Source organism: Myiozetetes cayanensis, unplaced genomic scaffold (genome assembly GCF_022539395.1).
Source record: "Myiozetetes cayanensis isolate MyiCay16 unplaced genomic scaffold, myiCay2020 scf4, whole genome shotgun sequence".
Taxonomy (NCBI): Eukaryota; Metazoa; Chordata; class Aves; order Passeriformes; family Tyrannidae; genus Myiozetetes; species Myiozetetes cayanensis.
Window position 1 is genome coordinate 54,980,424 of NW_026087631.1, and position 22,160 is coordinate 55,002,583.

A 22,160-nucleotide genomic window follows, 5' to 3' on the forward strand; every position below is an offset into this window, starting at 1 on the left:
GTCTTCAGATGGTAATGGTGATGGTGGTGATGGTAAGCTGCTGCTCAGCACAAAACTCTAGCAGAAGGTGACCACTGTCCTTGCAGTTCCCAACACCATGCTTGCCTAGTACTCCTTTCCAGGCTTCAGAGTTCTTTCCTACTCTGGCGTTGAAATCACCAAGGATAATGATCTTATCATCTGCAGGAACCTTTTGGATAAGGCAGTGTAGGTCGTTGTAGAATTTATCTTTTTCAGCAGGGTCGGCTTGGAGAGTTGGGGCATATATACTAAAGAGAACAGCATGTTGCTTGTTGTGTAGTGGGAGGCGTAGGGAGATAATACGATCAGAATGACCAGTTGGCAGATTTTCGAGTTTAGCGGCAATAGAGTTTTTAATCATGAAGCCAACTCCTGAGAGATGCCCTTCGGAACTGGGTTTACCTGACCAGTAGAGTGTATAACCGGCACTATGTTCTCTAAGGCTGCCTTCCTCATAGAGATGAATTTCACTGAAAGCAGCGATGTTGATGTTGAGTAGTGATAGTTCATGGGCAATTAGAGCAGAGCGATGCTCAGGACATCCACTGTTCTCAGTATCAAGCATGGTTCTGATGTTCCAGCATCTGAGTGTCAATTTGAGTACACCTTTGGAGGCAGGTGTATGCCTTTTACTCTTAATCTTTATTTGACCGCAACAGAAGATGCCCGTTCGCCGCGTTTAACCAACTGGGTGAAGGATGGAGATGAGCTTTGGTTTGGCCACCTTTTCTAGGCCTCTCTCCATGTGGAGCAAACAGTGCTCTGCTTGAAAAAGGCTGCTTGGTCATTCAGGATGCTGCCGAGTGAGTCCGTCATCTCCAGGGTCAGACTCAGGCGACCAATGTCCTGAACCGCCTGCATGCAGGGTTAGGGCTGCAACTTCCAGTGCACCTTATCACCTGCCATTTTGTCTCTCACCTGTCACTGCAGGATTTTACAAGTGCGGGTATAACCCTCTAACCTGTGCAGTGGATTTTTTAGGTGAGGCTCAGCTTGCGCAGAACTGGTCCTACCCTTTACTCTTGAGGTTCATCTGCCAGGACCTAGCAAGCTTGGATGGCGACAATGAGGTCCTCAGGACGTAGGTTTAATTAGAGTATCCTTCTCTTGGATGGATGACCTTACAGGGCTAAGCGAGCTCCATCTGCCCCGGTTTGAAATTAGAGTTGTCCTTCTCCTAGGATGACCACCGGAAGGCTAGTGAGCCCATCATTTGACCCTTCACTTTCGACCTGTCTGGCATGGGACACCCTACCAGAGGCATATGCCACCGTCAGCACAGCTCGCAACCTCATAAGGGCATACTGAAATAGTTTGGACAAGCCCTTCTCTCCCTACTTTTCCTTCACAGCTTCCTACAGTTTAACCCAGGGACATTTCTTTGCCCTGAGCACCCCTCTAAGACGCTATGAATATTAAAAAAAAAAAAAAAAAAAAAAAAAAAACCAAAAAAAAAAACCCACAAAAAAAAACCCACAAAAAACCCAAACAACAAAACACACACACAAAAACCCACAATCCACAAAACAACAACAACAACAAAAACACACCACATACCTGGGCAGAAGCCACAAGCAAGCCAAGCCCATCATATCCCACTCCCACTGCGTCAACACCCGAAGAGGAGCGATCCTGGCATACCCCCAGGCAAGGATGGGCACATGTGTAAGAGGTCCCCACATCCACCCGAGTCTTGGGCACCCTCCACAGCCCCTGCCCAGCCCAAACCCTCCAACACCCAGAGAAACCGACTACCCACCCCAAACCCCATCCCCTATTGTGCCACCGCAAGCTCCCCCTTGCACTGCCCGCCCGCGGCCCCCCATACGAGGCTGCCCTGCTGGCCCCCCCATGTTGGCCCAGGGAGCATGCCGAGCGCGTGGCCACCTGCCCGCCCACCATCTATCCCAAAATATCACCAACAATAAATCAAAGGTCAGAAGAATAATCCTTTTTGAAACACTGTTGTTCAATAACCAGAGCTGTGATATATATATGTACATATCTGTGGCATTTATATAACAACGTTTCAAAATGGATGGGATTTTAAGTGATTTGTGTCTAATTGTCACATCTAGCTGGATTTGGATCTATTGTCAATGGAAACAATAATGGAGAAACGGCCATAGACTGAATTAATAGAGCCTAGAAGCTGCACCCTAGGTTGGTAATGAGTGCCAACTATTTCAGAACAAATGTACTTTGGCTCTAACTTTGCCCATCCCATTTCTCTTGGGAGGGTTGTTTTTGATTTTGGATTCTTGAGCAAGTGGCAGCTGGATTGAGAGAAAAAAACTTGGCCTCCTTGGGAGTGTGAAGTCCTTCATTTGGCAGAAGTTAATGTTCTGTCATGAGACTACAAGCAATCACTTAATTTCAGTGTCTGGCAACTGATTTTGTGGGAATGGTGTTGCAAATGAGTGGTTTAGGTCACTTAAATCACCAGGAAAGGTGATTTATAAAGAAGGCTTTATTTCAATTTGTTGAAGTACAACAAAGTTTGATGGCAAGGTTCACTTCAATGCGTACTACAGAGATGAAGTGCACAAAGGAAAATCTGATTAGAATCAATCTACAATGATTTGCGTGGAGTGCAGGGATGCAAAAGGTAAGGATGGAAAAGGATAAGAGAGACCCTCCCTTTGGGTCATGACAGTAGACCCCCTTGCCAAACTTAGCCTCAGATTTGATCAATGGTTTATGTCTAAAGGATATAGCAGCATTTATTCATTGACTGGTATGTTGACAGAATCAAATGCCTCTATAAAGTGCCTGTACACCAGTGCACGCCGTATGGGGAACTAGAGATCTGCATGCTGTCACAGGGCCTTGATCTCATTGCAGTTACAGAGACATGGTGGGATAGCTCCCGTGACTGGGGGGTTGTCATGAAGGGCCATACACTGCTTAGGAGAAACAGACCAGGAAGGCCCTCTGTGTAAGGGAACACCTTGTAATGTGTTAAGCTCTGTCTTGGGGTGGATAATGAGCAAGTAGTGAGCTCATGAGTTAGGATAAAAGGTTGACATTTTTATGAGTGTTTGCTACAGGCTTCCTGAGGGAGAAAGCAGATGAGGCTTTCTACAGGCAGCTTGAAGCAATTTCTTGAACCAGGCACTGGTTCTTACAGGGGACTTTAACTACCCTGACATCCGCTGGAGAAGCAACACAGCAAAGCATGAACAGTCCAGGAGGTTCCTGGAAAGCACTGATGACAACTTCTTGTCACAGGGAATGGTGTGCTGCTTGACTTCATACTAGAAAACAGAGAAGGCCCTGTTAGAGATGAGAAGGCTGGAGCAGCCTTGGCTGTGGTGACCATGAGATTGTGGAGTTCAATGTTGGATAAGTAGGAAACAGGGCAGCAATTAAGATTACAACCATGAACATGAGACCAGAGACTTTAGGTTCTTGTCCCAGTTTAAATGAGACAAGGGTCTTTTGTTGAGGATGAATTAGGAGGAAAAGACCCAAACTTCTCTTTCCAAACAATTATAAATCCAAAATTAAGAGGCTCCGATTGAAGGAAAAACAAATTATGGAAAAGGGAAAATAACAGCCCTTTATTAAAAGGTATGTGTGTATTAACAGGAACACGAAAAAAAAACCCAAGTAAAATAACTAAGTAATACTCCTATACCCACCAATAATCCCCTTTAAGAACAAAACCGATAAACCGGCAAAAAGAAAATAGTTCAATTTCTTGCACCCTTTGGTGCTGTTCCAACCACAGTCAGCAGGGGGCGCCGTCGGGTCACTGGAGATGCAAAATTTGTAATGTCCTGTACCATTCACCAGGTGGCGCTGTTGGGTCACTGAAGGTGTAAAAACTTGTAGGTGTCCTATATAGTCACCAGGTGACGCTGTTGGATCACTGAAGGAGTAGAACTTGTAATGTCAGTGCCCGTCTACCAGGTGGCGCTGTTGGATCCTTGGCTGCCACCGGGGGGGAGGGGAAGGGGGGAACAGCAATAAAACAGAAAGTTCTCCCAATGGAAGAAAACTCACAAACTTCAGCTGATTAGGGTCCGTTGTAAGCAGAGCTTGCAGTCAGCCAGAGGTGAGCCAAGAGCAGCAGCCAGAAACTCCCCTCCGACAGGAAAAAAACAAGAGGAGCCCGGCAGTGTCTGCGGCGCAGCAGCCTCTCACCCCGGCAGAGAGAGAGCGAGTGTCACCTCCCCCCCAGCCTCCCACCCCTTCCAGTCACACACCAGCCAACTTCCCCCTTCGTTGTCAAGGAAACAAATCTTCGCCATTAAGGGCTCCAGGCGATTCTTTTGTTCAACTAAAATGGCCCATCACAGAGCACACACACACGGCAGGAGGGAAGGAAAGAAAAATTCTTTGCTAAAAATACGAACTATGACATTATCCACCCCTAATTTTTTTTTCCTTTTCTCATGCTACCATACATCTATCAAATTGAGCCTTTTTTTTTTTAACTCCACATATACATACATCATTCTAGACTATGTACATATTTACAAATACATACAGATACAAATATGGGTAGAGTTATGACTTGTTTACCCTAAGATAATATCTCCTTGGGGTATGCACCGGGTTTCCCCATCGTCTTGCATCACCCACCATGTGCAACCAGGTCCTTGGGCAAAGACAACTCCACGAATGGATTTGCCTTTGCTCGAGCGTATGGTTAACCCAAACTGTTTTACCTAACATACCTCTCATGTGAACCACTGGGACCTTGTCCCCGTCTACAGTGTGAAGGGACTCTGATTGGGCAGGGCCGGCTCGATTGACGGAGCCTCTAGTGTTGACTAACCATGTAGCCTTTGCTAGGTGTTGATCCCAGTGTTTGAAAGTCCCTCTCCACCTAATGCTTCAGGGTAGTCTTCAACAGTCCATTGCACCGTTCAACCTTCCGGCAGCTGCTGCATGATATGGTATGTGATAGACCCACTCAATGCCATGCTCTTTCGCCCAGGTGGTAACTAAACTATTTTTTGAAGTGTGTCCCATTATCTGACTCAATCCGCTCTGGGGTGCCGTGCCGCCACAGGACCTGTTTTTGAGGCCCAGGATGGTATTTCTGGCAGTGGCGTGGGGGCACCGGATGCGTCTCCAGCCATCCAGTGGTGGCTTCCACCATGGTGAGCACATAGTGCTTACCTTGACGGGTCTGTGGCAGTGTGATATAATCAACCTGCCAAGCCTCCCCATACCTGTATTTGTTCACCGTCCCACCATACCATAGGGGTTTCAGTCTCTTAGCCTGTTTAATGGCAGCGCATGTCTCACAGTCATGGATAACCTGAGAGATAGCATCCATGGTTAGATCCACCCCTCGGTCTCGTGCCCATTTGTAGGTGGCATCTCTGCCTTGATGGCCAGCGGCATCATGAGCCCATCGTGCTAAGAACAGTTCACCTTTGTGCTGCCAGTCTAGGTCCACCTGTGACACCTCAACTTGTGCAGCTCGGTCTGCCCGTTCATTGTTGCGATGTTCTTCATTGGCTCGATTTTTGGGCACGTGGGCATCTCGTGGCGGACCCTCACAATCAGCTTCTCTACCCGGGTAGCGATGTCTTGCCATATATCAGCGGCCCAGATGGGTTTTCCCCTACGTTTCCAATTGGTCTTCTTCCATCTGTCCAACCACCCCACAGGGCATTGGCCACCATCCATGAGTCCGTGTAGAGGTAAAGTTTTGGCCACTTCTCTCGTTCAGCAATGTCCAGTGCCAACTGGACAGCTTTGAGCTCTGCGAATTGGCTTGATTCACCCTCTCCTTCCATAGCTTCCGCAACTTGTCGTGTGGGACTCCATACAGCTGCTTTCCATTTACGTTTCATCCCTACAATACACGGCAGGAACCATCAGTAAAGAGTGCGCGAAGCGTATGTCTTCTTCTGGTAGTTGGTTGTATGCTGGGGCTTCCTCTGCCCGTACCTACCTGCTCTCCTTCTTCTTCTTCTGCTAGACTAAAATCCTCACCTTCCGGCCAGTTCGTGATGATTTCTAGGATCCCAGAGCGTTGGGTTTCCAATGCGGGCGCTGCGTGATCAGGAGCAGTCCATTTGCTCCAGGTGGCATCCAGTGGCATGATGAGTAGAGGGCGTCTTCCCTTTGAACATCCAACTCAGCACTGGCAGCCGGAGGTGCCAGGAGGAGCTGTTCTTCTGTGCCAATCACCTCTGAGGCAGCTTGTACTCCCTCATAAGCTGCTAGGATCTCTTTTTCTGTTGGAGTGTAATTGGCTTCCGATCCCCTGTAACCCGGCTCAGAATCCAAGTGGGGCGGCCTCGGGTCTCGCTAGGTACCTTCTGCCAGGAGGCTCCAGGAGAGGCCCTTATCCCCAGATGCAGAGTAGAGCACATTCTTCACATCTGGTCCTGTCCTGACTGGCCCAAAGGGCTACAGCATGGGCAATCTCCTGTTTAATCTGTTCAAATGCTTGCTGTTGTTCCAGGACCCCACTGAAATCATTCTTCTTGCGGGTTACCAGATAGAGAGGCTTACGATCTGGCTGTACTCGGGGATATGCATTCTCCAAAACCTATGGCACCCAGGAAGCTTGTGTTTCCTTCTTGCTAGTTAGTGGGGCCATTGCTGTGATTTTATCGATGACTTCAGTCGGGATTTGACGACGTCCATCTTGCCACTTTACTCCCAGGAACTGGATCTCTCGGGCAGGTCCCTTGACTTTACTCTTTTTAATGGCAAACCCAGCTTCCAGGAGAATCTGTATGATCTTTTTCCTTTCTCAGAGACCTCTTCTGCTGTGTCCCCCCATACAATGATGTCATCAATGTACTGCAGGTGTTCTGGGGCTTCACCTTTCTCTAGTGTAGCCTGGATCAATCCGTGGCAGATGGTGGGACTGTGTTTCCACCCCTGGGGCAGTCGGTTCCACGTGTACTGCACGCCCCTCCACGTGAAAGCAAACTGCGGCCTGCACTCTGCTGCCAAGGGAATGGAGAAGAATGCATTCGCAATGTCAATAGTGGCGTACCACCTCGCTGCCTTAGACTCCAGCTCGTACTGGAGCTCCAACATGTCTGGAACAGCAGCACTCAGCGGCGGGGTGGCTTCATTCAGGCCACGATAGTCCACAGTCAGTCTCCATTCTCCGTCGGACTTACGCACAGGCCAGATGGGGCTGTTGAAGGGGAGTGGATCCTGCTGATCACTCCTTGGCTCTCCAGCTCACGGATCATCTTATGGATGGGAATCACAGAGTCTCGGTTTGTTCGGTACTGCCGACGGTGCACTATTGTAGTGGCAATTGGCACTCGCTGTTCCTCAACCTTCAACAGTCCCACAGCAGAAGGGTTCTCCGAGAGGCCAGGTAGTGAATTCAACTGCTTAGCAGCCTCTGTCTCCACAGCAGCTATTCCAAAAGCCCATCTATGTCCCTTGGGGTCTTTGAAATACCCATTCCTAAGGTAGTCAATGCCCAGGATACATGGGGCATCTGGACCAGTCACAATGGGGTGTTTCTGCCACTCCTTCCCGGTCAAGCTCACTTCAGCTTCCAGCACGGTCAACTGCTGCGACCCTCCTGTCACCCCAGAAATGGAAATAGCCTCTGGTCCCACATGTCCTGAGGGCATTAACGTACATTGAGCGCCAGTGTCAGCCAAAGCCTTATATTCTTGTGGGTCTGATGTGCCCAGGCCATCGGATCCACACCGTCCAATAGACACGGTTGTCCCGTGCCTCTACCTGGCTAGAGGCAGGGCCCCTCTAATACTGGTCTCTATCCTGCTCGTCACAGTTTTCCGTCTGCAAATACCGGCGGGAGGTACCTTCTAGTGGGTCAGATCCCTGCCCACGGGATACTGGCACTGCACTCACTTTCACGGACTTTGTTTTTCTCTGGTCCTTCAACTCTTGTACTCGGGCTGCCAAGACATGGGTAGGTTTCCTGTCCCACTGTCTCATGTCTTCTCCATGGCCAGATAGGAAATACCACAGCTCAGTTCGTGAGGTCTGTCTACCCTCTCTAGCTGGGGGCGCCCGGTTCTCACTGGTGCCACCTGGGAGCTGTTTCTCTCAATCTTTTCTAGGATTTTCTCCTGTTGATCTTGTAATTTTGTAGCTATGTTAGTCAGGTTATTGATCGAGGTCTCTACGGAGGAAACGCGGGCTTGTAGTGATCCTTGGACCATACTGTCGTACATCCGAAGTTTATTTGCTATAAACACCACTGGCTCACTCTTTTCCCCAGCCTCCAATGATGTCAAGTAACTGACGTGTGCAGATGGCCCCATACGTATGAAGGTCCACCACATGTATGGTGTAAACCTAACCTTGTCAGGATCGTGATTAGCTTGCATATCTCTTCCAAACAGAACCTCCAACAGTGCCATTTCCCTCAGGCGTCGGATCCCCTCCTCCATGGTATTCCAGCTTTTCACCAAATGGTCTGCCTGCAAAGCCTCTCTGTAAACGAACCTCTCTCTCACAGCGTCCAGCAGCCGTGCCCAGAGAGACAGGGGTTTTGATTCTCTCACAAATGCCTCTTCAATGCCCACATCCTGGGCAATAGACCTCAAGAACCTTGCTTCACCGCCATCAAGGTTTATGGTATCACCCGTGGAGTCCCAGACTCGAATCATCCAGGTCAGTATGGGCTCATTCGAGTGACGCATGACATCTGACCGTAATTTCCGGAGGTTGTCATATGATAAGGACTCAGTGATGATTTCTGGCTCCGGGTTGGCTACCTGTGAGGGTCCTGCCTCCCCATCATCATCTACTGGGCGAACTGATTTGGTCTTATATTTCCTCTTTTGGATAGGGGCAACCTCCATTGACTTGTTTGGTTCCTTGGAACTGGCCTTATCTGGAGTCACCCTTGTATCAGACCTCTCACTTTCATCTTTTCCTTTTCCCTGTGAGGGCTGCACCATACCGAGCACCTTTTGGTCCTGGTAAATCCTGGGCCTAACTACGAATATTAGATATGACACCGTGGCAATAGATATGACACCTTGCACGAGAAGCCCCAAAAGTAAAATGTCTCTTACATCTAAAGAGAGTTTAAATCTCTCAGAGGCTATTGTAGTGGAACCAAAGGGAAAATGTATGAAGGGTTGGGCAAATATACTCCCCTGTGTTTCTCCATAGGAATAGGTGCCATTATCCTTAAAACCCCAAAGGAGACAGTGTAGGTTAGGGCAGTAATATATCCTTGAGAACATATCCCGAAGGAAAATAACAGGTACTGAGTTTACTATGTCATAAAACCAGTGCGAGATCTCAAACATACTTATTGCAATGAGGGTCATAGTGTCTGAGCTGAAAAACATCGACAGGTGGGACATAGATTTTGGCATAATTATATACCACAGAAAAGCAGCGATCTTAGACTTCATGGTGCCTATAGGTTCACAAACACATATCAAGTCACACAAGGGCAGTTATTCCTTTTCCACTTTTCCTCTCTCGGGCCCCACGTTGGGCGCCAAAAGATGTCCCAGTTTAAATGAGACAAGGGTCCTTTGCTGAGGATGAATTAGGAGGAAAAGACCCAAACTTCTCTTTCCAAACAATTATAAATCCAAAATTAAGAGGCTCCGATTGAAGGAAAAACAAATTATGGAAAAAGGGAAAATAACAGCCCTTTATTAAAAGGCATGTGTGTATTAACAGGAACACGGAAAAAAACCAAGTAAAATAACTAAGTAATACTCCTATACCCACCAATAATCCCCTTTAAGAACAAAACCAATAAACCGGCAAAAAGAAAATAGTTCAATTTCTTGCACCCTTTGGTGCTGTTCCAACCACAGTCAGCAGGGGCGCCGTCGGGTCACTGGAGATGCAAAATTTGTAATGTCCTGTACCATTCACCAGGTGGCGCTGTTGGGTCACTGAAGGTGTAAAAAACTTGTAGTGTCCTATTATAGTCACCAGGTGGCGCTGTTGGATCACTGAAGGAGTAGAACTTGTAATGTCCAGTGCCCGTCACCAGGTGGCGCTGTTGGATCCTTGGCTGCCACCGGGGGAGGGGAAGGGGGGGGGGAACAACAGCAATAAAACAGAAAGTTCTCCCAATGGAAGAAAACTCACAAACTTCAGCTGATTAGGGTCCGTTGTAAGCAGGGCTTGCAGTCAGCCAGAGGTGAGCCAAGAGCAGCAGCCAGAAACTCCCCTCCGACAGGGAAAAAAACAAAGGAGCCCGGCAGTGTCTGCAGCCCGCAGCAGCCTCTCACCCCGGCAGAGAGAGAGAGCGAGAGTGTCACCTCCCCCCCAGCCTCCACCCCCTTCCAGTCACACACCAGCCAACTTCCCCCTTCGTTGTCAAGGAAACAAATCTTCGCCATTAAGGGCTCCAGGCGATTCTTTTGTTCAACTAAAATGGCCCATCACAGAGCACACACACACGGCAGGAGGGAAGGAAAGAAAAATTCTTTGCTAAAAATACGAACTATGACAGTTCTTCAGGATCTTTTTGGAAGAATTCCATGGGAACAGGCTCTGCAGAGAAGAGGCATCAAAGAAAGTAGGCTGATATTCAAGGGTCACTTCCTCCAGACTCAAGAATGGGGCATCCCAATGAGCAAGAAATTGGGCAAAGGGGGAAGGAGATCTGCGTGGATGAGTAAAGAACTCCTATCATTACTCAAGGAAGGAAATACACAGGAGATGGAAGTAGCATCAGGCAACTTGAAATTAATATAGAGGCATTGTCAGAGTAAGTAGAAATGAGACAAGGAAAACCAGGGCCCACATGGAATTAAATATGGCCAAGGATGTAAAAGACAACAAGAAGGGCTTTTTCAAATACATCAATAACAAAAGGAAAATAAAGGATAATATGGGCCCAGTACTAAATGGAGAGATGATCCTGGTAAGAGAGGACACAGAGAAAGCAAGTTACTGAATGCCTTCTTTGCTGATGACAACATCAGCCCTCAGGAATCTCTGACCCAGGAGACAAGGGAAAATGAAGGGTGGAAGGAAGACTTTCCCTTGGTCAAGGAGAACTGGGTTAGGGAACACCCAGGCAAACTTGACATCCACAAGTCCATGAGCCTGAGAGAGCTGTTGGACACCATAGCAAGGCCACTCATGATCATCTTTGAGAGGTTGTAGCGGTTAGGGGAGGTGCTTGAGGACTGGAAGAAAACAAATATCACTCTGGTCTTCAAAAAGGGCAACAAGGTGGACCCAGAGAACTACTGACTAGTCAGTGTCACCTCAATCCCAGGAAAGGTGGTGATCCTTGTTCTGGGGACTGTCTCTATCCACACAGAGGACAAGAAGGTGATGAGGAGTAGTCGGGATGGATTCACCGAACAGAAAATATGCTTGACCAATCTGATTGCCCTCTATGATGAAACAACTACCTGGAGGGATGAGGAGAGAGAAGTAGATATTGTCTACCTCAACTTCACCAAGGCTTTTGACAGTTGTCTTTCGTAACATTCTCACAGGTAAATTCAGGAAATGTGGACTGGATTAGTGGACATTGAGATGTATTGAGAAATGGCTGAATGGCAGATCCCAGAGGGTCATAATCAGTGGTACAGGGTCTAGTGGAGACCTGTCACTAGTGATGTTCCCCAGGGTTCAATACCAGTCCAGTATTGTTTAACATATTCATAAATTACTTGGATGAACAGAGTTTGCTGATGACACAAAGCTGGAGGAGTGGCTGATACCCCAGAAGGCTGTGCAGACCTTTAGAGGGACCTTGACAGGTTGGAAAGATGTGCAGAGCAGAACTGTCTGAAATTCAACAAAGGCAAATGCAGGGTCCTGCACCTGGGAGGAATAACCCCAGACACCAGTGCAGGCTGGGGCTGACCTGCTGGGAAGCAGCTCTGCAGAGAAGGACCTGTCCTAGTGGACCTAGTTCCACCTGTCCTAGTGGACAACAAGCTGTCCATGAGCCAGCAGTGTGTCCTTGTGGCCAAGGAGGCCAATGGTATCCTGAGGTGCATTAGGAAGAGCATTGTCAGCAGGTTGAAGGAGGTGATCCCATTCACCTGCTCAGCCCTTTTGAGGTCTCACCTGGAGTGTTGTGTCCAGTTCTGGGCTCCTCAGTACAAGAGAGACATGGAGCTCCTGGAACAGGTCCAGTGGAGAGCTACTAAGATGATTAAGGGACTGGAGCAACTCTCTTACAGGGAAAGGCTGAGGGAGTTGGGTCTGTTCAGCCTTGAGAGGAGATAACTGAGAGGGGACATCATCAAAGTCTCTAAGTATCCGAAGGGAGGATGTCAAGAGGATGGAGTCAGGCTCTTCTCAGTGATGCCAAGCAATAGGACAAGAGCTAAGTGTAGATACTGATGCATGGGAAGTTCCACCTGAACATGAGGAAGATCTTATACTGTGTAGATGACTGAGCATTGGAGCAGATTGCCCAGAGAGGTAGAGTCTCCCTCACTGGAGGTATTGAAGAAATGTCTGGACACAATCCTGTGCCATGTGCTCTGGGATGACTCTACTAGAGCAGGGAGGGTTGGACCAGGTGACTGCACTGCTGTCCCTTTCAACCCAACCCATTCTGTGATTCTGCAACTAACACTTACAAAATGACCCAGTAGGTTTACTATAAGCACAGTAGTAACGTAACTGTAAATCTAAGATGGAAACATTCATGCTACAGTTGCTATAGCATATTTAAATCAATTCATGCATGCATACACGTAGACACAAAGAAGTATATACGAAGGTACCTGCTAAAAATTTCCTTCAAGTTCAGTGAAATACATCAGATGCCTTTGCACCTCTCAATGAGTGAAGAGTTCAGTCTTGAGGAGTAAGGGTATCAGCCCAGGTTCCCTCAACAGCTTTTGGTGATTGTCTTTCAAGTGTCACAAACTTGAGGGTTGGCGAGCTTCGAGAGGCATACCACTGAGAGGGAGGTGCTAGTGCAGACTGCTGTGGCCCAGGAGAGCTCAAAGAGCCTCACTTAGGACTGCTGCGTATAGGGTTGTGAGATGCTTGGCTTTAGTCTTCTGTCAGGCTCCATCCTGGTCGACATCTGGGTTGATTGTTACTGAAATTTTCTTCAAAAGGTGCAGTAACAGTAATATCATTCCACCTGGGCTGTAATTTAGACAAAAGTAATATTCCAAGGCTGTCCGTTAGACAACAGCAGTTTGTTAGGCAACAGAAGATCCTAGGAACAAACAGTTTTTCTAATAAACTCAAGAGCTTAACTGCCTAGGAGCTATTAATCAAGGTCAAGGTCTAATGAGAAATCCTGGGGATACTGTAGAGTGGCCCAAGGGCGCAGGGGGGATGTACCACCACAAATGGGCAAAACAGCACATTGCTTGTACACAGAAAAACTGGGGATGATTGACTCATTGTAGCAAGACAGCTTATGTAAGCAGCTAGGACATGATGGATGCATTGTGTTTTGATATATTGTTTAGGACATGGTTGGCACCATGCTGATGGAAACTTTTGTATAAATTTGATTGTAAAAGTAGATGTTTTATAATGTTTACAGCTTTAGAAAAAAAAAAACAAGCACAGAAAATTTAGTTTTTATCCAAGTGATAAGAAGCATTTTGAATTATTAACTGAATTACAAATACAGAAAGTCCAGTGTCAGGAATACTCCCTATGAAACTGTCATTTGCTTCTTGTACATGTTTCAGATTGGCAAATAAGTAAAGTGCTGCAATTCATGGTATCTTCAAAGGCATATGAACTACAATTAATACATCTTTTAAATGCCCTGCAAGGAAATTCTTCAGTGTTTATCTTCTGTGATGTTAAAACAGATTAGGAGGGATGGGAGGAATGTTTAATGTGACCTTGTTTCGGGTTTGTTTTAATTCTGTTCTTTCCCAGCCTGCCATGTGAAATTAGTTTGTCATTGTTACTAAATCTAGATTTTTATCTTCTTGGCCCTTGAAAATTGGGAGTGGTATTTCAGCCTTTTAAGTGTATCTGTTCCCTTTATTACTTTCTTCCCATCCCAATTTCTGGTTTGTACAGAAATTAATTATTAAAACATTTTGGTTTGCAGGGAGGCTGTGTAGATTCAACAAATCAGAGCCTCGCTTTGCTCCTTATGACCCTTGGACAACGGGATGTTTCCAAAGTCCTGTTAGGACCTCTGTCTCCATACACGTAAGTTGTTTTGTTCAGTTTAATTAAGCAGTCTTGTTTTAATTCACTAGTTTTATTGCACAGCTATTTTTATATATAAAAGACTTTGTCTGTTGTCATGAATAGAACAACTTGTACCTGACTTCAAATGAAATAAGTGGCGTAAGTTACCTAGAGTTTATTTCTACATGTTAGATGATTATTCCCTTACTGTTCTATATTATTCCTTTTTCTGAGAATTGCAGAGACAGAGTTTATTGATGGTTCTTGACCTGGATTATATGTGTACATCAGTTTGCTTTTGTTGCCTAGTGTACACTAGTGTGTTTTCCTAGTGATCTCTCTGTAGCTGTGTCATTAAATGTCGTATTTCAAATGGCTAGCCAAATTCTAAAGCTGTGATTGTCCACAAGAAATAGCTGAAGACTTTAATTCATGGAGCTATGTGCTACTTCAAAGTTTCAGCCCTCTTGGGTAGCAGACTTCTATCTAGTTATTCAGTCTTAGTTTTTATTAAAGCTTTGTCTGCTGCTGGTAGGTGTTCAGAGGAAAGAAAAAGACTACATTTCTTACATAGCTGGTTGTAAACACAGGTTGCAGAATCACAGAATCATCGAGGTTGGAAAAAAACTCCAAGTCCAACCCTTAACTGAACACCACCTTACCAGCTAGACCATAGTGCCACATCCAGTTATTTGTTGAACTTTTCCAGGGATGGTGACTCTACCACCTCCCTGTTCCAGCACTTAACAACCGTTTCAGTGAAGAAATTCTTCCAGATATGCAGCCTGAGGCTGTTTCCTCTCATCCTGTCACCAGTTGCCTGGGAAAAGAGACTGGGCCCCACCTGACTATAACCTCTTTTCAGGTAGTTGTAAAGAGCAGTAAGGTCTCATCTGAGCCTCCTTTTCTCCAGGCTAAACAACACTAGCTGCTTCAGCCATTCTTCATATAACCTACTCTCTAGATGCTTCACCAGCTTTGTGGCCCCTTCTCTGGAAATGCTCCAGCACCTTCATGTCTTTCTTGTAGTGAGAGGCCCAGAACTGAACTCAGGACTCAAGGTGGGGTCTCACCAGTGCTGAGGACAGGGGGTCGATCACTGCCCTGGTCCTGCTGGCCACACCATTACTGATGCAGGCTAGGATGCCATTGGCCTCCTTGGCTACCTGGGCACACTGCTGGATCATGTACAGCTGCTGTCAAACAGCACCCCCAGATCCTTTTCCACCAGGTGGCTTTCCTGCCACTCTGTCCCCAGCCTGTAGTGCTGCCTGGGGTTGTTGTGACCCAGGTGCAGGACCTGGCACTTGGCTTTGTTGAACCTGATACCACTGGCCTTGGCCCATTGATCCAGCCGGTCCAGAACCCTCTGCAGAGCCTTCCAGTGCTCCCACTCAACTTGGTGCTGTCTGCATGCTGACTGAGGGTTCACTCAATCCCTTCATCCAGGTCGTTGATGAAGATATTAAATAGAAGCACCCCTAGTACTGAGCCCTGGGGAACACCAGTGGTGACCGCCCACTAGCTGGATGAGGCACCATTCACCACTACTTTCTGGGCCTGGACATCCAGACAGGTTTTTACCCAGTGAAGAGTGCACCTGTCCAGGCCATGGGCTATTACTGTAGTTCCCTGAATCCTCCTTCTGTCTCTTCTCATAGATGGGCATCACACTGGCCAGCTTCTAGTCTTCTGGCACCTACCTGGTTAGCCAGGACTGATGATAGATGATGGAGAGTGTCATCCCATTTGACTCCATAGACATGTGAGTGTCCAAGTGGCATAGCAGGTCACTAAAGACTTCCTCCTGGGTTACAGGAAAGCTATTCTGCTCCTAGTCTGCTCTCTTCTGGTTGCCCTGAGGATAACTGATCTTCCCATTAAAGACTGAGGCAAAGAAGGCATTAAGTACTTCAGCCTTTCCCTTATCAGAGATTACAGTGTTCCCTCTGCATCCAATAAAAGATGGAGAATTTCTTTGGTCCTCCTTTTCTCATTAATGTATTTATAAAAACACATTTTATTATGTTTTACAAAAGTGGCCAGATTGAGTTCTAGCAGAAACTGGTTAGGTAAAGAGCAGCCAGTATCAAAAATTTAACTTGCTTTATCAGACTTGCAAGTGATTGACTAGATCACAGTTATTCCTAGAGACTGAGCAGTTTTTCTTAGTCAAATGAAGGGTGGTTTGTTTATCTGACAATGGCATCAAATAATAAGACTATGAACTGTCCTTTTTCGGTTATCATGGTACCGGTGCTGTATACGTGAAAGGTACAGTACTGTGATAACTGAAGAATGGTGGTGCCATCACATGAGAGCTAGAAATTGCCTAACTGCTCTTTTCAACCTTTGATACCTTGGAAGCAACATTCATCAGATTTTGAGGGGAAGACAGGGAAATGTCCATTGCACAGAGGTGAAGTCATCCCCTGTAAAGTAAGTATTCATGTGAAAGGCTTACAAAGAGTAGATATTAGTGTTTTAAGTGCACGTGAAACAATCCAATCACTTGTCTTTGTCCAGTCTTTTTTATTTTTTAAAGCTTTTTTTTTTTGTTGTGCTATGATAATCAAGCAAACACAGTAGTTTATTTTGTAAGTGCGCTGATTTCAAACCTGTGGGTTGTCACTTCTTCCGAGCTAGGTATGTGCAGCAGGGATAAATGTCAGGAGCGCACATCCTGGAGCAGCAGATCATAAAATCTGTGACTCTGTGAGAATGTGACTCATCAGTCCTTTAAGGATCTATGCAGAGAGAACACAGCTTTGTATGCAGCACCCCCATGCCCTCGCTAAGGCTGCTTATAAAGGGCTGATAAATTTGGCTCTTGAACAACTCATCAGATGCACAAGCTTATGAAGTAAATTGCAGTACTGTCATGTTCCCTATCATTGTCCCTTCTTTCCTCTCATGGTGCTGTGACATCTCTGTACTTAACACTTTCACATTGCAGAATCTGAAGCTATTTAAAAGCTGTGTTATGCTAGATTGGCTTCCCTATCTACCATACTGTAGTATGTATCTCTCAGCTGGCTGTTGAGAGCACCCCAAGGGTGCATGGTGCTTTGGAATATGGCATCAGAATGAAGAAATTTCTCTCAGACTTGTGTGTTTTTGTAGAAGCATCCTTTGCCCCAGCTAATGGTGGGGAGCGGAAGGGCAGGCAACACCTTGAATAGGCTGTCCTGAGCAGCACTGGGGATACCTGTCCCACAAAGACCACTTGGCCAGTGGCCATCTGCGTTATCCTTTTCTTATTGTTCAGATTTCACAGAAGTGCCTCTGTCAAGCTGAGCTTGAAATCAAATGCAGGGTGCTGGCTCTGCCACTGACTCAGTCTGGCAAAACAGACCTGTTTGCATGCAGGTGGATTGGCATGAGCCAGGGGTTTGTGGAGGATAGCAATAGGAAAGCCTGAGGAGTGCCCCTGAGTGCCCCAACCCTTGGCTTTACAAGGGCTTAGGGGCATCAAGGGGAGGGGTCAGGGTGCCTCTGACCAGTCAGGCTGATGCTTTCAGTTGTTCCCCTGCCTGGCAGTGCCCTCCTCCAGCTCCTTGGGCTGTCTTTTCCCAGGAAGATCTCTGTCAGTACTCAGGGGAGCAGTGCTGGGGCTGCTGGTGCTGCCAGGCAGAGCACTGTGCAAGTCCTGGGCCACTTGAACCAGGGAGGCATTGCTGGTGCACGTCTTCTCTCATACTGGTGTGTGAGTTGGTTGCTTTGCCTGACATGTGAAATGGTTGTGTACCTTTTGGTGTTCCTTAGCAGGTTTTGAGGAAAAGACAGCATCTAGATATACAGACTTTTTACTCTCTTTTCTTACTTTGGTTTAGTTTGTTTTTGTTGTTGGCCATAAGGAAAACCTCCAGTGTGGCTCATGTAGCTGTCCCTGGGCCTAAGGTGCAGTGTCCAGCTCTGCCTTGTTCATGTAAACACATAGTGTAAACCTTCGGCAAAATAAACCTTCTGTGTATCTTCCACCCCAACTCTCAGTCTTCCAGTCTGTGCCTGTGGTTTTGGTGCGGCCTGCACTATTATTTGAGGTGCCCACACGTGATCTAGATCAACATCAGAGCTTTTACAAACCTGCTTTCTGCTGCACTTCTGTCATGTACTCCTATCTTCCCCCCTCTTTCTCTCCTATTTCTAGGGCTCTTACCACTTGTGCTTCTACTGCTACAAGACAAAGCTGGATCTTTGTGGCTTCCAAATTCTCCTCTGATGTCCCCAGGCAGCTTCTCTTTCAATTCCACCGCATTGAGCATTTCCCATGTAGATGGAGGCTGATACGTGTTTTCTCCCTCTGCCTTCATTCAAAAGGGAGAAGAGGCAGAGATGCATGATAGCTCACCTATGTGCAAAGAGAAGTATGGACTCAGCTAATCCCACCATGTTGCAAAGTTTGTTCATCAGCTTTTAGGGGTTTTCTCTGAGCCTCTGGCTCCACACTGCATTTCATTTGTACAGTTTATTCTGTGCCCTCCTTGCAGTCCAGCATGTCAGTTCTGCTGTTTTACACTTGGCTGCTTTTTTGTCATGCTGCCAGAGGACCCAGCTAAGGAAAGGCTGGTACAAAGCTTGTTGCATGTCAGCTTTACTGAAGCATTTGTGCCAGCATATGCCCATTTGGTTATTATAGCTGCAACCAGAAACCTTGCACTTGGGGAGGCATGGAAGAAAAGGTGCTTCTTATTTCTTTCTTTCAACTGTAAATCCATTTGAGAGATGAGAGAGCTGGTGTCTGTGCTGAGGCAAGTTACCAGCCTGAGAAGGTACTGTAGAAATGTGTACATAGCTTTGGGAGCCATGTGCCCACCTCCAGCCTGCAGAGGTACTCATCAGACTGCCCCAGAGATAACTCTTAAGTCAGATCATCCCAAGCACAGACCAGTATAGGTAAAGCAGCCACTTATTGTCTGGCTCCTGCCATTTTCCTTGTCTCCCCATGCATATATCTGAGTGCAGAAACATCAGCATGCCCAGCTGAAGTGGATAAGGCAATTTTTACGCCTGCAACATTCATTGTGCTTATTCACAATTCCTGTGAACAGGAGCTGCCAGGAGGCTTTCAGAGGCCTCATGATGCCACTGTGGGGACTGTCCTGTCCTCTTGGTCTCCTTTTGTGGGTACTTTCCTTATTTTGTTGTAATGATGTATGTGTGATTAGCTTGCAATTATGTTTTCAGCATGCAGAGCAGAGGCTTTTTTCAGACTGCCAGACAAGCAGATGTGTGGACTGGATCACATTTAGAGGTTACACTTAAACTAAGAAAAGCACATACCAATTGCTGGAGGAGATTAAACCTTAGTTCAAGCCTGCAGACCTGCTTGTGTCCATGACTGAAAGAGACCAAATCTTTGTTAGGAACAATTACGAATTTTATTTGTAGTCTTTTGGTATAATTGTTTATTCCCTGTTTTGGAGAAGCCAGTAGAAATGTTTTCTTGCTGTTTTTTGTTCTTTTTTTTAATAGTTTTTCCTGTCACTTGTTCTCCAGTCAGTGGTGTTTCAGAGCACTGTGTCTGTTTAATTTCTGCATGCCTTTCTTTCTAAAATGATGAAAGGAAAATTAGTTCTGTTTTTTTGCTGGGTTTTTCTGTTTGGTTTGGGGGTTTTTTTGTGGTTTTTTTGTTGTTTGTTTTTTTTTTTTTTTTAATGAGAAAACAGTAAGAAGTCTGACTCCAAATGTGATTTTAATAGAACATTTAGCTAAGAAGAAGTGGACAAGTTAGTAACACAAATCAAACACATGCTTTAGGATCTTTCTTTTTAAAGTATGCACCCAGCCTTTTGGCTGTCCCTGTTTTGCTTTTATTTCTTCTTTAAGCATTGGGAGGGGGAATGGAGTACCACCCATTGGTATGGGGTTCATAAAGCCCTGATGGAGAGTCAGCATCATGAGTAAATGACCTTGCCTGGCTACGTTTCTCCCTTTTTTCTTCCCTTACTATTTTGTCTTGCTATGTTACCAGGCATTCCTCTCTCTGCTCGTAACAAAGAGTGCAGTGGTTTCAGTAGGGGTCACTAGCCACTCACTTCTACAGCACAAGTGAGAACAGTGTCCGAAGCCTGTAGGCTTCTTTCCCTTTTCTGAGCAATGCTTTTGTGTTTTATTCACCATGTTCATTGCTGGGATCAGTACATACTGCTAATGGGCTTTCTGTTTAATTTCTTAAACTGTGTTGCTTTCTCTCTCTCAGAATTGAGTTTCTGCGACACCTGAGAAGCTTCTTCCAGATCATGTTTAAAATTGAAACAAAGACCCCTGAGGAAGAGCACATGGGCGGCGAGAAAGTCTTAATGACGTGTGTCGGCATTGGATTTTCCAACCTTAGTAAAACTATAAGATAAGAAACATCTGCAGGCTTCATAAAAGACAGAAAATGGTGCAAAGGTCTAAAAAAACCTACCTGCTTGTACTTATTCTGGCATAGGAAAGCCTGTGATGATTCCAGTGCAGAGGTACCCAAGCTTGCTGCATGTAAACAATAAAGCTGACTTTAGGCTATTTAGACCTGTGCTATTTATAAATGCAGTGCCGGGATTCTGTCCTGCATGGAGTGGCTGTCTGGAGTGTTAGCTGGCTTGGGACTCTTTGCACTGTATTCCACTGAATGGGACACAAGTGCCTCATGTCACTGTGCCCTCAAACCATAATGAGGTGGGTGCCCTGGTTTTGAGAACCTGCTGATTTCACTCTTAGCTTTTTCTGAAAGGTTTAGGTAGAAAGGGAAAACAAAATTGACTAAAAAAGGCTTTGTGGTGCAAAACAAATGATTACAACAGAAATATTAAATTCTTGAGGTAATTGCAGAGATAATATTGGCATGGAAATAAAAGTAAACATGTGACAATAATTCTTTGTTCATACATTGCCCATGTATAGAATTTGTCTGATGCTTCACTCTTGCTAACCTTGACTAAGTTACAGTTTCACAGGAAGAATAAAATATCTGTCTTTTATTTTTCCTTAATGTTAGAATACTGCAGAAGAGATCACAGCCTATACTGACTTGTTTTAGCCTCCTTTGCAAAAATGGGCATGGGAGGATAAACCTCCATGACAGATTTAGGCTTATCACATATATTCTTTTTAGGTTTGTTTGGCATGCTGTACACCACAGTTCACAGTTAGCTGTGAGAGGTAGCAAAAATAGCTGTAGGTTTTAACAGACAGAAATACATTAGCCATCATGTTTTGTGCATCTACTACCTTTTGAAAGCAGGGATAATTGTGTATGGGCATTACTTGGAATGACAGATGCAAAAAAGTTTCCACTTGGATATATTTACCCAAGAAATGCTTTTGGTAGATTCCAGGCAAACACACTGAAGTTAATTCTGAACTGACACAATGAAAGAAATTTGTATTTAACTGCAGACTACACGTAGTGTGTCTGGAGTACAATAAAACTGCGTCAAAAGCTGGTATATAGAGAAAGTAAATACTAGTGACTGTGTTATAATGGTCTTACAAATTTTGTCTGATGCCACTGTAAAGTGGGCATTACCTCTGTAATATGAAAAATGTATATTGGACTGAAAAGGATTTTAATCAAATACCTAACTTTTTGTTTTGCTAACTGTTGCAGGCTGTGGGAGTCATTTTTGTACTGTACTTTGTCCTTGTTGCAATCTGTCAAACATGTTTGGAAAAATAAAGTGTTTTTTTTCCTAAATAAGATTTTATTTCCCTTTAAAACAAAACAAACAACAACAAAGCCTGAAAGGTTTTCCCCAGCCCTGTAAGATGGCACTTCATAAGATAAATGGCTATTTTGAACTGATAGATGAAAAAAGCAACTCTGGGTTTTGCCAGAGTGGGAAGAAAGGAAAGGGCGAAGCCTTTTTTATAATTGAGTAGCTTTCCAAAATTTGATTTGCAGCTAAGGAAACCCTAAATAAAACCGTAGAATGTGAAATAAAAATAACTTGACTATATTTTTTAAATTTCAGGTTACGTTAGAAAAAATATGTGGGCAAGAAAGAATTTACCTTGCTCCCTTCTGTCACCAGTGCAATGAAAAAGCTAGAAACTTTAAGAATTAAAATTACCCAAATACAGGGAGGTCACTGATCCAAAACGTG

At 45.5% G+C, this 22,160-nt stretch overlaps 1 protein-coding gene across 1 annotated transcript in view; it reads left to right on the plus strand.

Moving 5' to 3' along the window:
• The window catches only part of RCL1 (RNA terminal phosphate cyclase like 1), a 41,231-nt gene extending 19,477 nt beyond the window's left edge, over positions 1 to 21,754 (plus strand). Inside the window, exons 8-9 of the mRNA XM_050328527.1 lie at positions 13,985 to 14,088; positions 20,273 to 21,754. Of these exons, the coding sequence (XP_050184484.1) occupies positions 13,985 to 14,088; positions 20,273 to 20,423 (255 nt within the window). The 3' untranslated portion in view covers positions 20,424 to 21,754. The remainder of the gene's footprint in view (positions 1 to 13,984; positions 14,089 to 20,272) is intronic.
• The last annotated feature ends 406 nt before the right edge of the window (positions 21,755 to 22,160 follow it).